General features: G+C 35.0%; 1 protein-coding gene across 4 annotated transcripts in view; it reads right to left on the reverse strand.

Moving 5' to 3' along the window:
* Positions 1-22,458, reverse strand: part of LOC111153827 (SEC24 homolog B, COPII coat complex component) — a 90,348-nt gene that overhangs the window by 15,087 nt on the left and 52,803 nt on the right. For 2 of the 4 annotated variants that reach the window (XM_022513110.1, XM_022513093.1), the window contains 10 exons: positions 20,442-20,522; positions 17,678-17,907; positions 12,474-12,655; positions 9,761-9,863; positions 7,469-7,595; positions 6,773-6,882; positions 4,467-4,579; positions 2,324-2,442; positions 1,895-1,950; positions 1,443-1,649 (listed from right to left, as the gene is read on the reverse strand). In XM_022513110.1, coding sequence (XP_022368818.1) covers positions 1,443-1,649; positions 1,895-1,950; positions 2,324-2,442; positions 4,467-4,579; positions 6,773-6,882; positions 7,469-7,595; positions 9,761-9,863; positions 12,474-12,655; positions 17,678-17,907; positions 20,442-20,522 — 1,328 coding nt within the window. Of the gene's footprint in view, positions 1-1,442; positions 1,650-1,894; positions 1,951-2,323; positions 2,443-4,466; positions 4,580-6,772; positions 6,883-7,468; positions 7,596-9,760; positions 9,864-12,473; positions 12,659-17,677; positions 17,908-20,441; positions 20,523-22,458 lie in introns of all 4 variants that reach the window. The other 2 variants (XM_022513102.1, XM_022513085.1) reach the window with 1 other exon arrangement.

Genomic DNA, 22,458 nt, shown 5'->3' on the forward strand with positions numbered 1-22,458 from the left:
TTGATGAGTTTAAAAAATATACTTGCCCCAATTTATTTTAAAATTAGTTTCTTTTTCTGAAAAATAACTTAGAAATGCAGTTTCTATGAAAGTGAAATACGGCACTATTCTTCCCTGGCAAATTGGTGAAGAATAAAAAAAGCAACAATACTTAATGATGGCTAGAAGATTTGAGAGTCTTTAAGGGTACAGTTGATAAAATAAAACAAAACAAAATAAAAAAAACCCCACACAAATAAAACACACTAATAACTTAAATAAAGCTTATACTCTTTGACCCAATAATTTTACTTTTAGGAATTTTTCCTAAGGAAAAACTGAATATATGGCTAAATATTTAAGGTACTATTAAAACTGCTAAATTCATACTCATAATTATTTGCAGTAATATTTCTTTGAAGTCAGACAAAACTTACACACAGCACAAAATGATTCCAGTTCACTTACTATTTGAAATAAGGGATTAAAATACTCTAACAAAATCTTCATATAAAACTCAAGTAGTATTCAGCCTCACAGTCTTCCTTTAATAGTGAAAATACTGGAGACAACAATTTAGTAGCTAGGAGGCAACTAATTAAATAGAGTACATTTATATTTACTAAGAAATATTTCTTACTTTATTTTTGAAAGTTTATTTTTTTAGTAATCTCTACCCTCAAAGTGGGGCTTGAGCTTACAACTCTAGATCGAGTTGCATGCTCTTCCAACTGAGCCAGCCAGATACCTCCAAAAAATATTTTTTAAAGATAATTTCCAGGGACCTCAGAAAATGCTTACAATATTCTCTTTCAATGAAAAAAAAAGCCAATTAAAAAATATCCTGTATATGTATGATGCCCAATTATGCTTATTTGTACGTGTTTATATAACTGAACACTTTTTAAAAAAAGATCTTATTTTTAAGTAATCTCTACCTGCAATGTGGGGCTCAAATGCAAGACCTTGAGATCAAGAGTCGCATGCTCTACCAAGGGGGCCAGCTGGGTGCCCACAAACACTATTATCTTGACAGTAAAGATTACTGATGGTTTAATTTGTTAGGCAATGATTTGTATTACCTTTGTACTTAAATGTTTATTAGTACGAGCATGTTAAATTATAATATCTCAGATTCAGTAAGTATTATCTCTTGTATAACATGAAAGAGCACTGCGGCCAGAAAATCAAGTCACATCTTTACTATTAGTTATTCAACCTTTGGCAAGTTTAATCTGTTTTCCTCATCTGTAAAATGAAAGGATTAGAGGAAATGATTTCTAAATTTCTATGACTTGCAAACCAAGAACTAAAACAACACAAAACGATAATCTGATTAAACCTTCTCAGCAGAGTTTCTACTATTAATGAAGTAGAAAAGTAGAGGAATGAACAAATAGTCACACGTCTATAGAGGTACAAACACCATCTTAAATATGACCAAGAAACCAAATATACAATACCTTTGTGCTTGATCTCTGATTAGGGTCTTCTCTGGACTGCAGAAGTCCTGCACCCAAGGAAGGTAACTGTGTCTGAAATACAGACACACGGCCACCTGTTGGAGACATTAATTTAAAGGCAGCCTGAAGCGCAGGACCAAGGGCACTGTGTGTTTCTCTTGTATTGGTGAACATATTTGGTAATGCATTCAATAAGTCTTTTATAAGCTGGGAAAACAAAGATTAAAAATTGAATTACTGAGAGGGCAAGGAAATTTTCTTCTTTAAAACATTCTGGAGTATAATATATCCCACTCTATCTTGGGGGACTGTAAACTGAGGGGTCAATAGATACGCTATCTACATTATCTATGTGATATTTATATACCAAGTAAACAAATGTTAAAGACTTCAGTCAACAGTTGAAATAAAAGAAATATTTTTATACTTTAAGAAAAAAAAATCTGTCTCACCTCTTTACTCTCATATAGATTCACAAGTAAGCTATCCGGTGTAGGTAGAAAAACATCTAAAGGGAAGAACATTTATTTTAATCAACAGATAAATCAAGTCAAAGGAATATCATCAATTTAAAAATCTTAGTTTTTATCTGGCCATATATAATGGGCACTATAATACTGCTTATATATCCACTCTGCATACATTTTATATGTGTGTGTACACATGTATAAGTACATACATGGGCACAGAAAACTTAGAATGAAGTATTTCCCAGGGAACTATTTTTTTTCCCAGGAAACCTTTCCCCCCACCCAGGAAACTTTTTAAGATAAATATCAAAGTACAACAAATTATCCTTACAGAATTATGACAGGATATACTGTCAAACAAATAGCCTCAATTCCAAAATCTATAGTTAGAAAGACTTACTCACTGCTTACCATCTATATCAGACACAATCAACATTTGAGGCTGTGATAATCCTTCTTGTAAATTGTAGAAATGAATAGTGCTATCGAAGGTCATAAATCCTATTCTTGTTCGTGAATCTCCAGGAAGCCTAAGGATAAAAAGGGCAACTTTAAATTCAAAGTTTTCAGTTGCATATTTTATTTTAAAAAATAATAAAATAGTAAACTAAGTCTAAGAATAATTACATGTGCTTTTCCACAGATGACAGGAAGTTATTCCTCCCTACACCAACATACATCAGAGAAGACCAAGGATGAAACATCCCATTTTCAGATGAAAGTACATGTTTAGAGTTAGTATTTCAGAAAACTGAACCATAAATAATAAACCAAAACTAAAAACGAAATGATTAGATAATCGAAGATTTCTGGGGTGCCTGGGTAGATCAGTCAGTTAGGTGTCTGTCTTGATTTTGGCTCAGGTCAATGATCTTAGGGTTGTGAGATCAAGCCCCGAGTTGGGTTCCACGCTGGGTATGTGGAGCCTGCTTGGGATTCTCTTTCTCTCCCTCTTCCTCTGCCCCCCTCACGCACACTCTCTCTCTCTCTCAAAACAGAACAAAAAACCCCCAAAGATTTCGTGCTAACTTTCCTGTAAAACACACTCCTTTAACTAAAAATCTACTCATATTTTCAGTTCCAATATTACAAAAATGAGGTATCTACCTAGTTTGAACAGTTTAAGGGAAGAATGACATTTGAGTACTTTCCAAGAAAAGACAATGTAATGTAAATCAGATTTTAATGTAGAAATTTTAAATAAAAACCACATTTAAGAACATCAAGACATTTTATCTATCATCAACCTTTTAGAAGTTTTCTGTTAGAACTCAGTATTCAAAAGTCAATGCCTTGGCAAAAAAGAATAAATTACCATTTTGTTTGGATGCCTCATCTTAAAAAGGTATGTTTCTACGTACCACCAATTATATTAGCAGCTGTTATATAATTTTATATATAATAATTATATTATTTTAGCAATATTTTAAAAATATTTTTTAATATTAGAGGATGCCAAAATAGTGTGGATCAAAACAAGAAGCATTATTCCTATTATGCATGACTGATCAGGCTAGTCAGATGGTCTGCAAACAAGATCAAAAACCACTGCAGAGAACAGAATGCACCAAGTAATGCAAGTATTTAGCTTGCCAATATAGGTCAGGATTTATGATGTTTCTACAGACAATTCTTTGTTCCTCTGAAATTTCTAAGGTCAATGAGTGTTAGGGTAGTTTGTTACCAATTAGAATGGAGACTATGTATCTACTCTATTCCAAGCTCAAAATTCAGAATTGAGCTGAAATTGCTCCACATCAAATTCCTTTCTCAATGTTGTTATCACTACCCCTTTCCAAAAACAGGTTACCTTTTTTTTTTTTACTTTCCTAATGCTTCTATTTTCTGCTTAATTAAACATATATACATGTTTTAAGTGATTTTCCATTCCCAATTTTGTCCTTTTGGTTTTGCATAGCCGACTTAACTCACAAATAGTTACTCATTGGTCTGGCTCCTATTTCTAGGGTTATATATCCTCACACTGTTCCAGCAAGCTGACTCTACAGTTTCAAAACTATCTCTTTGCACAGTCTTCCATTGCCACTCACTGCTAGAGCTCTATCTGAATTAAGCACCTGTGACTAAAACCAGGGCAAATGCTTTAATAAGGATAAAAATATGAGAACTCTAAGTTATCAGCAGAAACTAAAAGGAAGGGGCACCTGGGTGGCTCAGTGAGTTAAGGCCTCTGCCTTCAGCTCAGGTCATGATCTCAGGGTCCTAGGATGGAGCCCCACATCAGGCTCTCTGCTCAGCAGGGAGCCTGCTTCCTCCTCTCTTTCTGACTGCCTCCCTGCCTACTTGTGATCTCTGTCAAGTAAATAAAAAATTTAAAAACAAAACAAAACAATTTTATGATTCAGATACCATGTTATAAAGTGCAATAACCGAAGAAGCAGGACCCTTAGTCTGAGGTGGACAAGAAGTACTCTTGCAGTGAGAGATAAACGAAGTCAAACTGTAATTAAAAACTAACTCCATAAATTGCTAATAAACTTTTCACATTTATATATATTTGTACACACACATCATGAGTAAAAAAATTTCTTACTTGTCTAGATTTTCTAACAATGACTGGCACAAAATTGTCAAATATCCAGCTTCTACTGCGTTATGAGATACATCTAGAACAAACAAGTAAACTGCAGGTTGAGGAGGACGAAGCTGAAAGGAATGAAAATAATGTACTTTATTTAGCAGGCACAATTTATTCTTTTTTTTTTTTTTTCAATTTATTCTTTTTATAACACTATTATTACTGGATATTTACTGAGTAAATGACACACAAAAAATACACAAATAGGAGGACTGGCATTTTATTAGATTTTATGTACTAATGAAAATGACACTCCTTTAACTTTTTTCTTATAAAGTTGGTTATGGATTAAGCATAATAAGACAGTTGTTAGGTGCGGCTGGGTGGCTCAGTGGGTTAAGTGTCCAACTCTTGATTTCGGCTCAGGTCATGACCTCTGGGTTGTGAGATCCAGCCCCACATTAGGCTCTGCACTGGGCATGGAGCCTGCTTAAGATCTCTCCCTTTCCTCTGCCCTTCACACCAACCCAGCTTGTGTGCTCTCTCTCTCTCTCTCAATTAAAAAAATAATAATAATAATGAGGAGTTGTTACACAGTAATGGTTAAATAAATGGGCTAATGTTTACCTGGTAGAGTGTTGATTGAGATTCATCTTTCAAAGAAAAACATGAGCTTATTTTTTAATATGAACACCTCTATCCCTTCCCTAATCCAGAAAAACACTGTTTTTTTTTTTATATTTACTTTTTAAAATCGGACAATAGTACTAGCCATTAGTACTAGCTCTAGGGTTAGCTGGTCATGGCTAAATCCCAAGGGTTAAATGCCAAGTATAAAGGAAGTCCTGTGATGGTGTTCTAAGGATGTTAAGTCATTATCTGCTAGAGATATACACTGAAGTACATATAGGTTAAATGATATGTATAAATTCCAGGGTGGTGTGAGGGGAGGGGATATTGAGGTGGGACTGGGGATAGATGAAATATATCTAGTGAGGGGTAAATAATAGTTGAATAGTAGTAAATATAGTAAATATATCTTGGTGAGGGGTAAATAATAGTTCACTATACTATTATCTCTTTTTTGAAGTATGCTCGAAAATTACTGTTATAGAAAGTTGAAAGGATATAGAAAATCTTTTTTTTTCTTAATATGCTGACCAAGGATCACATGGGTCATATGACAAAAATTAAAGATTAACTTCTTGCTTTACCATTTCAATTAGATTAAGATCCTACAAAGTCAGACCAGAGTTGGGAATGTAAGTTGTAAAGAAGGTAAGAAGCTGAGAGTAAAAATGCCCAAGAGAAAAAGTTTACTATAGTTAATATGGAAACAGACAAGGAAATAGTAGTTTAAGTGAGCAGATGCTAAAGCAGACCCAAAGGACCATAAAAACTACAAAAACCAAGAAAGAAATGGGCCAAACAGAAATTTAATACACCATTAGCTGTCTCTGTTCACCTTTCCGCACTAGCAACACCTTCCATTTTTGTAGACAACAAATATTAGTGATGAGGGTACTGAAGAAATAAGTGTAAGCTATTATAAATACATTTAAAGTGAGCAGATACAATAAAGAAGATGAGCAGAACTTAAGCCAAGAATTTGTTTTTATAAAGGGAAAATAATGAGTCTTGTAGTACAATTAAAGAGACGGTACGGGGCGCCTGGGTGGCTCAGTGTGTTAAGCATGCATCTGTGGCTCTGGTCTTGCTCTCAGGGTCCTGTGATGAGTCCTACAATGGTCTATCTGCTCAATTGGGGAGTCTGCTTCTCCCTCTCCCCTCCCCCCTGCTTGTGCTCTCTCTCTCAAATAAATAAAATCTTAAAAAAAAAAAAAGAAAAACAAAAGAAAAGTAGAATTTGATGATAAACTGGAAAGAGGAAAATTAAAGTCACTGTCCATTTATCTTGATATCTGTACTGGGTGAATCAGTAAGATGGTGATCTCTTTAAGAGCCTGAAAACTGCACTTTTTGGCAAAAACATGAGTTTTTCCGTTTGAAGGTCTTAAATATTACATGTATTTATTTTCATTTCATGTCAGCAATTAAATCAAAATGGCAACAATATTATAAATAGTCCTTATCATAAAAAAAACTACTAATGTTTCTTACTGACATAACTGCATTCTTCTAGGACATCAAGTAACCTTTACAATTGTAGAGTTTTCTATTTGTGAAGTATAAACTTTCAGCATTATTTAAAAAAAATTCATACTGGGGACAATTCAAACTTTCCAAGAATTCGCTCAAGAGCAAATTATAAATGACAATACAGTTATAGCCCACGACTCATTTTTACACTGAGCAGTTACCATGTAATCTGAAGAAGCAATGAACTCCACAGTTGAATTCTGTACTTCTGGTCGTTTATGAGGCTCTCCGTAAGATCGAGTAAGGGGATTATACATAAATTCTTCAGGAACTAGGTAAAATTTAGAAATCCAGTACAAATTTAGTAATATAATTTGTAACTAAACAAGACATATGCATACCAAGAAATAAACATCTTTACCATCAATATTTGTATAAGGTTTACAATGGTTCTGTGAACATCCAATGATAAAAATGCTCTTTAAAAATATATCAAGATAAAAAAAAAAACTTATTGTGAAATCAGGTAAGGAAACCAGGACCCAGGTAACCTTGCTTCTTAGGTTTATGTCCTATTTATTTTATCACATGACACGGAAAAAAACCAGAAACGCAAATTTGAAAGCAATGATACTAAGAGGACCTAAGAAATGACTAAAGGGGATAACAGAGAAACATGGCACAATTAGTCTACATGACCTTCATTGCTTGTTTTGTGACTATTTTTTTACTTTGCCGTTACTGTCACTCTCCTCATTATCAATCATCCCCAACCAAGATCAAGTGTCCCTTACCTATATTCTCACATAAAAAGTGGCATGAAAGTTTTTAAAGCAATGGAGACCAGCTAATGACCAAAAATGTCAAAATGTTTAAAATAATATTAGACACACTTATTTTAAGAATCTGAAACTCACCGTCATTAACTCTATAGCACAAATTGCATTTCCATCTCCGTTGATCAATGAATGATACAAAAGGGTTGATATATGTTCGACAAGATCGGCACCTCACAATAGTATTTGATGTTATCACTGGTAATTGCTAGGAAGTAAAATAAAGATGCTGTAGCAGAAAAAAAGCACTTCAGGGTAAAAATGGAACACATACTGCTCTGCTCCACAGACAGAACAGAAAACTGTAACAGTGTTCTGAAATGGAAGCATTTTCATAAAATCCCGTGATATGCTGAGCAACACAAGCAGCCATCAAGTTTTCTCCTTCTCTGTCACAAACCGTAAGATAACACCAAACCAAATGCAGTAAAAGTTACTGACTGATATGAAAAGCCTGGTTGGCCAAGAAAATAATTTAATTTGGAGCTCATCAGCTAGCCTCCAGAAACACCACTGAGAAAGAAACACATACCACATAGAAATGTTTTTGTGTCTGCTGCCTGACAGCACCTAGTCCCAGAGCATAAGGCACTGTGCACTAGATGGCCGCCACAGTCCTGACGGGGACCAAGGCCACAAGAACCAAGCACAGTGTGGCTTTTAAAAGGAGTAAGTGGAAAAAAATTTTTGTGTGCGTGAACAGTTTCAGGTGACGAAAGGCAGAAATCCTTCCTAATTCGAATGAGTTGTTTTTTTAAGAGGGTGAAAATGTTATGGTGCTAAACTTAACAAAAAAGAGACCATTGAAAAGCTGGTAATTTTAGTGATCTTTTCAAGTGCTGAGGGGGCAAAGATTACAAATTATGCTATGTAAAAATAAACCTATAAATTTGTTTCAGAGAGCTTCTGGAAAAGGAAAAGGAAAGAAAAGATTTGAGAAAGGAACTTTATATTTATTTTTAAGAAATTTAGAAAATACAAAAAAACACTTAGAAATCACATATTATTCTATCTCCCTGAATTAATCCCTGATAACATTTTAGTATATTTCCTTCTGGCACTTTTTTCCTATCTCTACATTATAATTATGTGTTTGTATTCAATTTCTTTCACATATATAGTTTTTATTACACAAGTAATGACATAATACTTATGAAAAAACCTGAAATACAATTAACTGAGAATGAGAAAATAAAGAATTGGCCAGAATTCTACAGCACAGAGAAAGTTACTGTTGCCAATTTAGTGTATACTTCCAGAAGGTATCATGATGGCATCTGTGTTTAGACAAAAATTCTCACCTATGTATATGGGAAATTAATGATCTTGATTTAGAGATAATAGCTGAAACAGTATTAGAGGTGATCAAACAGTATTTACTAAGTGAATAAATTCAAGGCAGTTACTGCACATTTATAATTATTTTATTTTCTATCCACTCTGCTCCTTTCTATGTACCCTAGTTAGTACGCAAGTTAGCTCCATGAGGATGCTTACTAACCTTTGTATTTAGCACCTAGCATAATGGGTAGTTTATACACATTTTTTTGGATGAATGAGAGCAAAAGAAACTCAGTAGCATTAAGAGGGGTAGAAAACCACGGTAACAAAAAAATGTGAGAGAGTAATGCACCTTTTAGAGTACAAATAAAATGTATCTGCAGAAACTTAATTTCTGGTTTAGAAATTTTAAAGATAATATTTGCATAAAATATCAGAACTATATGTAAAAATCCGGCAGGCTTAGTATGAAACCAATAGACTATGGAAACTTAAGAAGTGTTTTCATTCAGAAGACCTGAAGCATTTGGACTTACTATTACAAAAGTTATTTGTTTCATAGAATTAGGAACCAGCATACAGTTCCTCCACCCCCAAGTGGACAACCGTTGGTGCGACCTTTATGTTTAATAAAGACGCCTAAGGTTTAACTGTAATGGCCTTTCCAACTTCCAAAACCATTAATCTTTCAAAGTCCAGCTCAGACCTCATCACTCATAGCAAACCTCTGCTACTGCACCCAGTACTATACTATACTCCCTGCCTATAAGCACCTTGTAGAATTTGGTTAGGTACATGTATTAGTTACCCTGTACTGTAGTTATTCCTTTTTATATCTTTGTCCCCTGTTAGATACAAATTTCTCAGGGGCAAGGTCAATGACTTAGTTATCTCTGTATTTACCAGTGCTTGGTTAGGGCCTGTTACAAAGCAGGTAGTTAGAAAATGTTTGCTGAGGTGAACTGACAAAAATGATTATTTCTAACTTAAAAGATAAAGGATGAAAAAATCTCCAAGAAAATATACAGTCAAAACACACTACACATAAACACACATCAGTACCCACAATTATTTTAAAATATGTTACTTTACCGTCAAGTCTCTGAAGGGATGTAACAACAGTCCTAAAGGAAGCTTAGCTTTATTCAGTAAAGCCTGTGTCTGAGGAATATTTGTCAAAGTACACCGAAATGAACTGCAAAAAAATACAGACAACACAGACTTTATTAATGATCAGAAAATACATATATACTATAGATGCAGATAATCAAGAGAATTTAAGGGCATAAATGAAAATCGTCTGGGTGTTATGTAACTACAACTAGGAAGATCCATATTACACTAAGCAGGCATATATACAATATAGGTCAAAAACCCTAATTAAGGATTCAACATTTTCATGGTGGGAAAGTACAACAGATTTGGGAAAAAACATTATCACTAGCATGTAGAACATAAATTAGGAAGGACTGAAAAGGAAAACAAAAGTGAACAGGAAACCTCTATCTTTAATAATGCTGTTCCTGCTTTACTACCCATTTTTCACCTGCTGAAAGTCCTTTGATGAGTCTCTTACTTTGAGACCCATCAAAATTATCGCTTCTTCTGAAATCACCATTCCCTCCAATGACAAGTCAGAAGAAACGATGTCTTCCTCTGTGCTCTGAGATCAGTTTATGCTTCTATGGTATCATTAGTCTAATTTGATTTAGTTGGCTGTGTACCCTGTCTGTCTTTTCCACTTGAGATCGTCATCATTTTGTTCTGTGCCATCATAGCACTATCTCTGTCTTAGAGAAAGTGTTCATAACTTACTAAAGTACTCACTTACTTATTTAGTGTTTATAACTTACTAAGTTTTAAGTTAAGGTCAGTAGACACAGAATCAATAAAGGAGCAAAGAGGTAAGCAGAAGTACTGGAAACCAGGAAAGGAATTTTAAGAAGAGCAGCTCACAGTATGTTGAGATATCCAGACATATTTGGACTCCAGGCTGGTGGCGTTCCTTGAACACTAAGATGATCCCTGCTTCATGACTTCTGAATTTGCTGCTTATGTAGCTTGCACATGCTTGGCACTTGCTTCCCAGAGTCATGTGGTTTGCTCTCACACTTCATTCAGATCTCCACTCGGTGTTAAATCTTTGGGAAAACCTGTCCTGACTGTTCGACTGAATACAGCCAACCTGCACTGGCCTCACTACTCCCTACTTCACGGTAATATTCTGACATTACATTACACAGATGGTGTATAATGTATGATGGTTAACTTAGACATTTTGACTGTTCATAGTATGTCTTCCCTAATAGGGTAAAGGTTGCAAGAGATAGGGAACTCTGTTTATTGGTTCATTCCTGGCATCTAGAAACAGTGCCCGGCCCTTAATTTAGAAGGCATTCAGTAAATATTTATTGAATAAATGATTTACCTTTATATGTAGGCACTATTATTATTCCTGCTTCACAATTGACAATATTGAAAATTTGTTAAGAAATTTGCAGAGTCTTATAGCTACTTATCAGTGGAACCATGGTAAGAACCTGAGTCCATCCAACTGTAAAGTCTACACTCCCAAATACTATGCATTGCTATTTTGGTAAGAGAGGGACTTTCACAGAAAACACGTAACTGAGTAGAAGCATACACCATCCACTATCTATGACATATATAAACACTATATTCACCTACTTAGGCAATGCCTAATCTTTCAAAATAGAAGGCCCAAATCCACATACTCATAGACCTGACAGCAACTTATATTCATAGGAATGGGCAGCTGTTTTCCTCTTAGGATCAATGATTGTACATTTTCACAGCAATGATCTTGACACTGCCTCAGGCACTGATGGGGGTTGGTCATAGCGTGTGGCAGAAGGAACTCCATTTTCTGGTTTCTGTATTGGAAATCTACATAAGATTTTGACTGAAAAAAGAGAAGTTTACAGTTTTCTTAACAAGCCAGGAAACTATTGCCCTAATAAAGAAAAATACTGGCTGTAAAGAGGAACACTAATTCTCCGAATGCGAGGAAGAAGACACATGTTCTGTGAATCAGAGTTTACTTTATGAGGAGCAGAAAGATGTTTTCTAGGAAGCATCTGGGTGTGTAGGAATATCCTACTTTCAGGAGAAAGAAGTATTGAAAGCAGACAACAAAGGAGAAGGCTTGGTTTTGAAGGTACTGTGAGGTGCGTGGCAGAACTAACTCATCCACCAGGAGGAAACACCTGGGTTTGGTGGCCACCAGATGCCAACAGTCAGCTAACCTTCTCCATGAGGTGAGGAAATATTCAAGAAAGGAAATCCAAATTTAAATCCAGGCTGGATATGGTAATGGTCTTACATTCTATGCTGCGTGGAAAAAGGAAACTCAAAGACAAACCATTTAAACCTGTTCTTGGGATTACGTTAAGTGAAGTCAGAGTCCTTTTTAAAGCAGAGATCGAAGGGCATACATTTTTAAAGATTCCACCTTATTTAAAAGACATCAGAAGTTATTACTGGTGATAAGTGAGGAAAAAGAAATTTAAGAAAAATAGAGTTAGATCTGGGTTCCTGATTCCTTCACTCAAAAAAAAATTTCCTTGCATTAGGTGATAGGGAATAGGATTGATAGAGAGATGAAGGCAGGAACAGGACCTAAAATGAATTTTATAGCTAGAACTTCTGTACAAAGTAAAATGGAAAATTCCCCATTAACAAAACTTCCAATCAAGGAATTAATATATCACTTTTACTAGTTTTGAAAGTCAAGCATTTCTGACAAAGTGTATCATTTACTAAAGATCATAAAATAAATACTTACTCTGGGCTACAGTTTAATTTTTTGAGGTCTAAGTTTAAGTTAGGTACAGGAGCCCAAACAGGAGTCACGGGTAAAATATTCCTCTCCTGAGTGAGGTTTATAGGTCTCAGACTTTCTGGTTGTGGAGAACTCTGAAGACTCAGGCCTCCCAGACCAGAGGACAGCTGGTTCATACCAGGATACTGCTGAAAAAGCAATTCAAAACAAAACAAACAAAAGAACAATATAACAAGCATGAATACAATGTACTATACTACATATAGGATTTTAACATACTGAATAAGTAAGAATATGAAAAAATTTGAACCTGGCTTGGAAATAGAATGGTTTTAATAGGGCAGCTCAATTTAAAGAAGTCTTGAAAAAAAAACTCAAAGCAAAATAATGAATACATTTAAATCTCAGCACAGTTAAACCTCATAACAAAATTTCAGCAATGTTTTTCAGCATTAAGAATTTGGATTCTGTGAGGCAGGATAAACGTTTTTGTTTCCAAGTTTTTTCAACAATCAATTTTCAGGATAATGAGTTGATGGCATAAAAATGTATAATCATGTTCAATGAGTTTTGCTTTATTTTTTCTGTGTTACATTTGTTATATTTTTAGTATTATTATGAATTAACAGCTTTCTATGAACTCTAAGTGACTTAATGAGTTACAGTTATTCATTTTGATGCTCAAACTACCCAATTTTTGGCCAGTGAAAAGACAGATTATTTAGTAAATGATAGTGAACTTAGAGCTATTTTTTTGGGAGGAAAATGAGTTTATTATTTACATTATAAACCAAAATAAAACCTTAAATAGACTAAAGATGTAAAACTGAAATCACCTAAGAACTCAAAAAATTTATAGGGGGATTATATCCTAATCTAAGGTTGAAAAGATCTTTTAAAGGATACAAACAAAGGTAAAAACAAAAGAAATCATAATATGGGGGCACCTGGGTGGCCCAGTTGGTTAAGCATTTGTCTTTAGCTTAGGTCATGATCCCAGGGTCCTGAGACCTAGCCCTTTGTTGGGCTCTCTGCTCAGTGGGGAGTCTGCTTCTCCCTTTCCCTCTGCCTGCCACTCTCTCTGCTTGTGTTCTCTCTGTCAAATAAATAAATAAAATCTTTGAAAATAAAATTAAAAAATCATAATATGACTATATAAAATTAAGATATTCCTTCAATGCCAAAAAATACCATTAAAATTAAAAACAAATGTCAAGGTGGAGGAAATATTGCAATGTGCATCAGACAAACCAGAGGACCTGAATAATTATGAGAGAATATGAACTGGGACTTTAGTAATTTATGACTAAATTATAAAAAAAATATGTCTACTTATAAAAAATAATTCTTTTTAATAAAAAATAATTCTTGATGAACTTGGTAATATAGAGGAATGGGCATTCATATACACTTCCACTGCCTTCTACATAGCTCCATGTAAATATCTACTAGGCATTTTAATTTAACATGGCCAACTCGATTGCCACTCTTAGACGTATCTGTCTCTCTTCACCTTTAAAGTAAACGAAGTATCCTCTACCCAGTTGCTCTGCCAAAAACCCAAGTTATCTTTTATACATTCCTTTCTCTCAACTACCGTAACAAATCCATCAATAAGTCAAAAGACAGACATTATCCATCCACTTTTCATTACCTTCACCAATAACTACCTTAGAACAAAGCACAATCATACATTTCTGTGATTATGGCAAAGCTTCCATTTGTCTCCTTGTTTCCATTTTTGTTTTTTAAGATTTTATTTATTTGACAGACAGAGATCTCAAGTAGGCAGAGAGGGAGGCAGAGAGAGGAAGGGAAGCAGGCTCCCTGCTGAGCAGAGAGCCCGATGTGGGGCTTGATCCCAGGACCCTGGGATCATGACCTGAGCCAAAGGCAGAGGCTTTAACCCACTGAGCCACCCAGGCGCCCCCCCTGTTTCCATTTTTGTCTTTTCAGAAAATTCCATCCCTAATCTGTTCTTCACACAGCAGCCCAAATGATTCTCTAAATAATGTAAATCAAATGTATCATTCCATTACATAAAATCTCCAATGTCTCCCCTTCAGACTTGGGATAAAATCTAAGCTTTTGACTATGGCCCTTCATTACCTCTGATCTCATTCCTATTACTCTTTTGTTTTCTTAATTTCCCCCTCCCCGACAATGTCAGAGTTCTCGGTCAGACTTGAAAACACTTTAAAACAAGTCCTTGGCAACCTCCAAATTATTCTTGGTGACCCTGATACCCCTCTGGCCATAACCGTGAACCAGAAGGGCATATAAAAAGTCACCTTTTAGTGCCTTCTTTTAAAATTAGCTTGCTAATATTAATCTTAGATTAACATCTACAATCTTTTTTTAATAGATAGGTGAGAATTTAAATGTACATCCTAGCTGTGTGTTTAAATCACTATTGCTCACTGACCCTGAAACTAATGTCCAAAAAACTATTTTAAATTCAGATTAAATAAAACCAAATTCCTTAGATACATATATCAAGTGTGACTTTGGTCTTCTTTTGCACAAGTCCCTACCATTTAAAGAGAAGGAAAAAGTGCTTAATTTTGAACTGTAAAGACACGTATTCTCAGAACTAAGCCTGGTCTTGGACAGACGATTTCACTTATCTGAGTCTCAATTTCTTCACTTCAATATGAAAAGAAGATAACTACTATAAAAAGGTCAAAATTCCAAGTGTTGACTAGGACATACAGTAACTGGAACTCTCGCATACTGTTAATGGAGGTATAAACTGGAACATCTGCTTTGGAGAACTGTTTTGCATTAACTTCGGAGAGTCTGGATACTCCATAGCCCAGCAATTCCACTCCTTGATACATACATTCATTTAAAAGACATGAACAGAAATATTCACAAGAGCACTATTCATAATAGTCCCACACTGGAAACTTACCCTAACGCCCAGCAACAATGGAACAAATAAATAAACTACTATATTCACATAATGGGGTACATGAAACCATGAAAACGAATGAATACAGTAAGCACACAGTAAGCATAAGGTTGAGCCAAAGAGTCTAGGCAAGAATATACACAGCTATTATTAAAAACAGGTAAAATTAATGTGCAGTATTAGAAGTCAAGATAGTTACTAACTTTTGTTTGGGGGTTAGTGGCTAGAAAAGGCATGAGAAAGGGCTCTGGCTGTTGGTTACATGTGTCCAATTTGTAGAAAGGTATCAAATAGTATGATATTGATTTATTTAATTATGCATAAATAGAATACAGATGTTTCAATAAAAAGTTATAAAAAAGGAAAGGTGTAAGTCACTGATCTCTAACAGTATAAAGTCTAAAGCTTTTGCTTCATGATGCTCATTTCTCCCGTGATTAATCACCAGTTACTTTTTAGTATGCCCCTGTCTCCTTCATTCAAACTCCTGTGATCCTTCCATCGGAGCTAGAGTATAAAAAGGATGGAAATTACAGAAGGACAGAATGAAGTTATTTTTATTTTTTTGAAGATTTTTATTTGACAGACGGAGACATAGTGAGAGAGGGAACACAAGCAGGGGGAGTGGGAGAGGGAGAAGCAGGCTTCCTGCCGAGCAGAGACCCCCCGATGCGGGGCTCGATTCCAAGACCCCGGGATCATGACCTGACCTGAAGGCAGATGCCTAATGACTGAGCCACCCAGACATCCCAAGAATGAAGTTATTTTTAAAATCTAGTATAATAAATATTAATTTTTACTTTTAGTCCAAGGACAATCTCTTAACTTCTGCAAAATAAAATGGAAAAAGAATACTTTTGGAGTTCCTCAGTGGCTCAGCTGGTTAAGCAGCTGCTTTTGGCTCAGGTCATGATCTCAGGGTCCTGGGATTGAGACCCACAATAGGGCTCTCTGCCCAGTGGGCAGTTTGCTTCTCACTCTCCCTCTGTACTCTCTGTTTCAAATAAATAAATAAAATCTTAAAAACAAAAACAAAAACCCAATACTTTCCATTCTACTATTTCAAGGGTCAGCAAACTTTCTCTGTAGAGGGTCAGGTAGTAAGTATTTAACAGATTTATTTATTTATAGATTTAATTTATTTATTTGACAGAGAGAACACATGCATGGGGAGCAGCAGGCACAGTGAGAGGGAGAAGCAGGCTCCCCACTAAGCAGGGAGCCTGATGCGGGGCTTGATCCCAGAATCCTGAGATCATGACCTGAGCTGAAGGCAGACACTTAACCGACTGAGCCACCCAGGTGCCCATTTAATCTTCATTCTTAGTGTATCCATAAGATGAATTTTCTGTAAGTTTAGTCTACTAAGAACAGTTTTTCATTTTAAGTAGAATGCTTTACCATTTCAATTGTTTTCTTACATTTTATATTCTTAATAAATATAAATGTAAGATACTTACTATTCCCTATATTAAATTGATATGGCATTTAAAAGGTGACTCCAAAAAAGGTTGTATCAGAATGGGTCACTTTGTTATAAATGGGTCATTATATATATTATATATAATAATAATATAATAATATACGATATTATATATCAATATAATATATATTATTAAATAATACAATTCATATTCTTATATATTAAATGGGTTGTCTAATATATATAATAAATGGGTCATTTATTATAATAAATATAACTACTGATTAGCATTTACATTTATGGAGACTGTTACCAATTTCAGTTCTATGTCACACCATGAAGACTTCTTTGATCTAAGAGTTGGAACCAAAATTCCAAACCACATTTGTAACATCATTTTTTTTTTTTTGAGGAAAGAGCCAGCTTAATATTACAGACTTTAAAAAAAACTTAACATTTAATTTCCTGATTATAAAAGAATAATTGAAATAGTAGAATGGAAAGTATTTTTTTTGTTTTTGTTTTTAAGATTTTATTTATTTATTTGAGACAGAGAGTACAGAGGGAGAGTGAGAAATAAAGAAATAAAGAGCAAGGCTCTAAAAAATAAAAGTACAACAAAGGACAGAAAAATCATACCTAATAACTTGATCCAGATTTAATGACTTTCAAGATTTGATATTTATATTTCTTTTAATCTCTATCTATGTACACACAAATACACACACACACACAAACTGGAACCAAAATCTATGTACATTTGACCTAGACTTATCTGTATTCGCACCTATGATCCATTTGAATCACCAGGGATTTGTGAAAATTGATAATAGTTGGACAATTCTAGAATTGCGGTGTCTTTATACATACCTGAGCATACGGCTGGAATCCAGAATACCCTGGGCTACTGGGCGCTACTCCAGAGTTAGGTGGTGCTGTAGCATTCTGATAACCGGGCTGAAGAGTTGGGTAACCATACCCAAATGGCTTGGCCATTTTTGAAGGCTGAGGAGCAGAAGATGCTGGAGCAGGAGCAGGAGCAGCATCAGGTTCAGGAGCGGGATCAGGAGCAGGACTGCTTGCTGATGAGGAAAGCATATCTAGCAAAGGGAAAAACATAGTGTTAACACTGAAAACCAGGACTCTGGAAACAGCTGGCTCCTGGGCAAGGCATAATCTTTGGCATTTTCCTTTTATAAACCTTTGACTAGGAGAAATTGCAAACATCCAGAAATTGTAAACATCCACAGAAGTAGAGAGAATAGAATCATGAACCCTTTGCCCCCTTTACTCAGCTAGAAGTCTGTATTATTTGCAGAGGCAAAACTGAGATTATGAAAGACTAGTGTATAGTGTTCAGCTTCTAAAACAATGTCTGGTGTGTAACAGATGCCAAATAAAATTTAATGAACAAATGTTCTTCTATTATTTAAATTTAAAACAAAAAACTACAGGCTTCTGGTGGCTCAGTTAAGCATCTGCCTTCAGCTTGAGTCATAATCCTGGGGTTCTGGGACTGAGCCCCACATTGGCCTCCCCGCTCTCTAGGGAGCCTGCTTCTCCCTTTCCCTTTGCGGGCTGCTCCACCTGCTTGTGCACACACACTCTCTCTCAGATAAATAAATAAAATGTTAAAATAAAAAACTAAAATTTGATTAAAACTTAGAAAAAAAACTGTAGAAAATGTAATCATTAAGCACAAAAATCACAAGAAACCCTAAAAATTACTACACATACCATTATTAATATGTTGCTATACTGTTAGTCTTATTTTAAAGTCAAATAAATCTATATCATATATATGAATTTCAATCTATTTTTCATATAAAAATTGTATTCTTCACCAGGAACCAGACTCTGCAAAAAAATGCTCTTAAAAGTGTGTGACTTTTAATGTTCCCAGACATTCTTCTATTATCTTGTGCTTATTAGGCAAGGGCTGGCTTACTGGTTTTCTGGAAACCTCCCAGGTTTCTTAGGACAAAAATTTAATGTAGTGTCATATCCTGCTTATCCTTCATCACAGTGATGGGAATATAAGTAGAAAGTTCTCTTAACATGCTAACAGTAATTAGCATAAGATATAAAAAGCTGGAGTCATAAATGTGGAGATCTAAAACTTCTCCTCTTTCTCAGGAAAGGGACAATATACCATACATTTCTATAGTCCTAAGTTCTATCCTAGCACCTGACACAATATTTTCAATTCATTTAATCTTACTGCTCTAGATGTTCACATCTTTAATTCTGGTGCACTATAAATAGCTAGAAAACTTGCCTAAGGTCACTCACTTAGTGTCAGCACAGTTCATAGGAAGATTATGATTTGTTGATGAAATGAATATGGACAAGCAAATCAAGGTCGAACTTCAAAACTTCAAAGCCACGATCTTTTAACTATCCCATTCAGCATTTCGCTTCAGGTTAATTTTTGTTTTTCTTTTGTTAGGTTAACTTGAAGCTCATGAAATACTATATAGTTATAGTAAATTTATCTTAAAAATTTTTTTTTAATTAAACAAATGGATAGTTAACATAGAGTGTTACATTAGTTTCAGGTGTACAATATAGTGATTCCACAGGTAGTATTCCCCTTTTACTGAACGAATGAACTCTTCTGGAATATTTTGATAACAGTGATTGCTTTTGGAACAGTCCCCAATTTCTTACACAAACACGCATCCCTAGACGAAAAAAAATCCTTATGCACAAAAGAGTGAGTAGCTTATTGAAGTATTCTTGAAACATTAAAAGAGAACTCTATAGTAAGCTAAGAAGATGAAAGTTTTCTACTGCTTCATAGCACAATGATAGCAAGATAGTATGTTAAGTCCAGCATATGTCAACTTCAATTAAGCTCCGTCCTGGATTATTACCAAAGTGGTAAGAAATAAAGAGAAGGGCAAATTACTTGTTCTGTTCATCCTAAAGTTTCGAATCATTAGAAAAAGTGAGAAAAAGAGAAGTCAGATGTGGCTGTCAGTTTATCTGTGATAAGAGACATACAAAAAAGGAAGATCACAACTTAAGATATAATGAAATAACTACTAATTCTAAAACTTAAGTTTGTATTTTTAAAATACTATGCACCACTCCTATTCCTATGTAATGACCAAAATTATTTCCAGATAAAGTTAAAATTAATGCCTCCAAGATCTACCCCCAAGTTGGTTAATCTATTTACCTGGTGAGGCAGCCAGGAGCCATTGGGGGAATAAAGAGTCAAAGACTATTTATACTCAGAGGCTAGTTGGAAGGAATTCAAGGACCTAAGCATGAGAACAGAAATATAAAATTTACTTAAGAAGTTATTAGCATAAGAAAGAAGGGAAAGAGGAGAATTATTTAGCATTAAAAGTCTTTTAGAAAGAGGAAAAAGATAAAGAGCATGATAACAAAAGTAAAATAATAAATTTTCTTAGGCCTCCCAGAAACAACATTTGTAGTTGTTACATGGCAATTACAACTATTAAATTAAGGCTGAAAAATACCAGAAAATGTCCCTTTTTTTCTGTTAAAAATACTGCTATATAAAAAAAGCCTGCTAATTATGTCTAATATATGTTGATGTTTGGAAAAAACTGATGGTCAGTAATTTTTCAAGTAAGCATCAAATAAGCACAAAATGAATTACCTGGGTAGCTGCCTCCTTCCAACGCATCATAACTGTTGGGCATTGGAGAAGCACTGCTTGTTGTAGAAGAGCTGTCGACACCTAAAAGGAAAAACCAAAATATCCACTAAGTTTAAAATGACAATGGATCGTACAGCACCCCCTGGCAATTTTGAAAAAGATGTTTTGCTGAACTAGGAAAAATTTTTGACTTTAAACTGAAAGTGACTGATGTTTAACGACCTTTAAAAACCATATGTAAATTTCTGTTCATATGAGTGGGGAGAATATGGAGCTGACAAGTGGAACAAAAATTAATCAGATGATGTGAAGCTATCTTAGAGAAGAACAGGTATCAAACTTTTAAAAGCAGTCAAAAACACAAATATAAATGTTAGATTGATGGAAACGTTACGAGAGTAACACCTCCATGATTGCATCTACCAAATCTCAAGCTATTAAATACATTTTATCAGTATTAGGATATCATAAGATAATGCCATTTTAATGACTTTTACAAGGCAGCACAGCTGTATGAAACCTTAAAAAAGGAGTCTCCAGCTTGGGCTGGGTTGCTACTTAGCCTGCTACTCAGCATTTCTATGCCTCAGTCAGAATCGCTAGTTAGTATCAAAAAGCCAAGAAAGAGCAAGCTTTGGTCTGGATGTAAAGGAAAGGTAACCCTCCTACACTGTTGCTGGGAATGTAAATTGGTGCAGCCACTATGGAAAACAGTATGGAGGTTCCTCAAAAAATGAAACAAACAAACAAACAAACAAACCCAAACAATCCAATCATTCCACTAGTGGTTATTTACCCCCCAAAACCAAAACACTAATTTGAAAAGATACATGCACCCCTATGTTCACTGCAGCATTATTTAAAACAGCCAAGGTATAGAAGCAACCCAAATGCCCACTGACAGATGAATGGGTAAAGATATCTCTCTCTCTCTCTCTCTCTCTCTCACACACACACAGGAATATTACTCAACCATTAAGAAGAATGGCATCTTGTCATGTGCTACAACACAGATGGACCTAGATGGTATTATGCTAGGTGAAGTAAGTCAGAGAAAGATAAATACCATATGATTTCACTTATATGTAGAATCTAAAAAACAAAAACAAACAACAAAATAGACTCTTAACTACAGAGCACAAACTGTGGTTACCAGAGGGGAGGGGGGTAGGTGCACGGGTAAAACAGGTGAAAGGGAGTAAGAGGTATAAACTTCTAGTTATAAAATTAATCGGTCATGGAGATGAAAGTACAACACAGGGAATACAGTTAATAATATTGTAATAACACCATATGGCAACCCGTGGTCACTACACTTACTGTGGTGAGCACTGAGTAAAATATAGAATTGTCAAATCACTATGCTGCACACCTGAAATGAATCTAACACTGTATATTAACTATACTTCAATAATTAAAATAAAATCCTTGTTTAGTAAGTCTCCCCCCAAAATATACCACAGCTTAAATATTTATCAACAGATGAATGGATAAACAAAACGTGGCATATCTATATAATGGGATATTATTCAGCTATACACGAGTGGAATACTGATACATGCTACAATGTGAACAATCCCTGGAAACATGCTAAATGAAAGAAGCCAGACACAAAAGGCCATGATTATGATTCTATTTATATGAAATATCCAGAATGGGTAAGTCTACAGAGATAGAGAGTAGACTGGCAGTTGCTAAGGGCTGAGAGGAGGAGAAAATGGCAAGTTACTGCTTAATGAAAATAGTTTCTTTCTGGGATGACGAAAATGTTCAGTTCTACCTAGCTTAGTACTTTCTCAAAGTCAGAACAAGAGAGAAGTGGTGACTGGACAACCACCAAAATGACAGAGCCACACAGAGGCGGTGGTTGCACTATTTAGACAACACTGAATTATACGCTTTAAAATGGTTAATTTCATGCTATGGGAATTTCATCTCAAAACCTTATGTTAAGACAACATGAATGGGGAATGAATATTCTTTTCAATAAGACAGCCACGTGAAGTAGAATAAAGTT

This window comes from Enhydra lutris, unplaced genomic scaffold (genome assembly GCF_002288905.1).
Source record: "Enhydra lutris kenyoni isolate GAN:26980312 unplaced genomic scaffold, ASM228890v2 scaffoldscaffold3, whole genome shotgun sequence".
Lineage (NCBI taxonomy): Eukaryota > Metazoa > Chordata > Mammalia > Carnivora > Mustelidae > Enhydra > Enhydra lutris.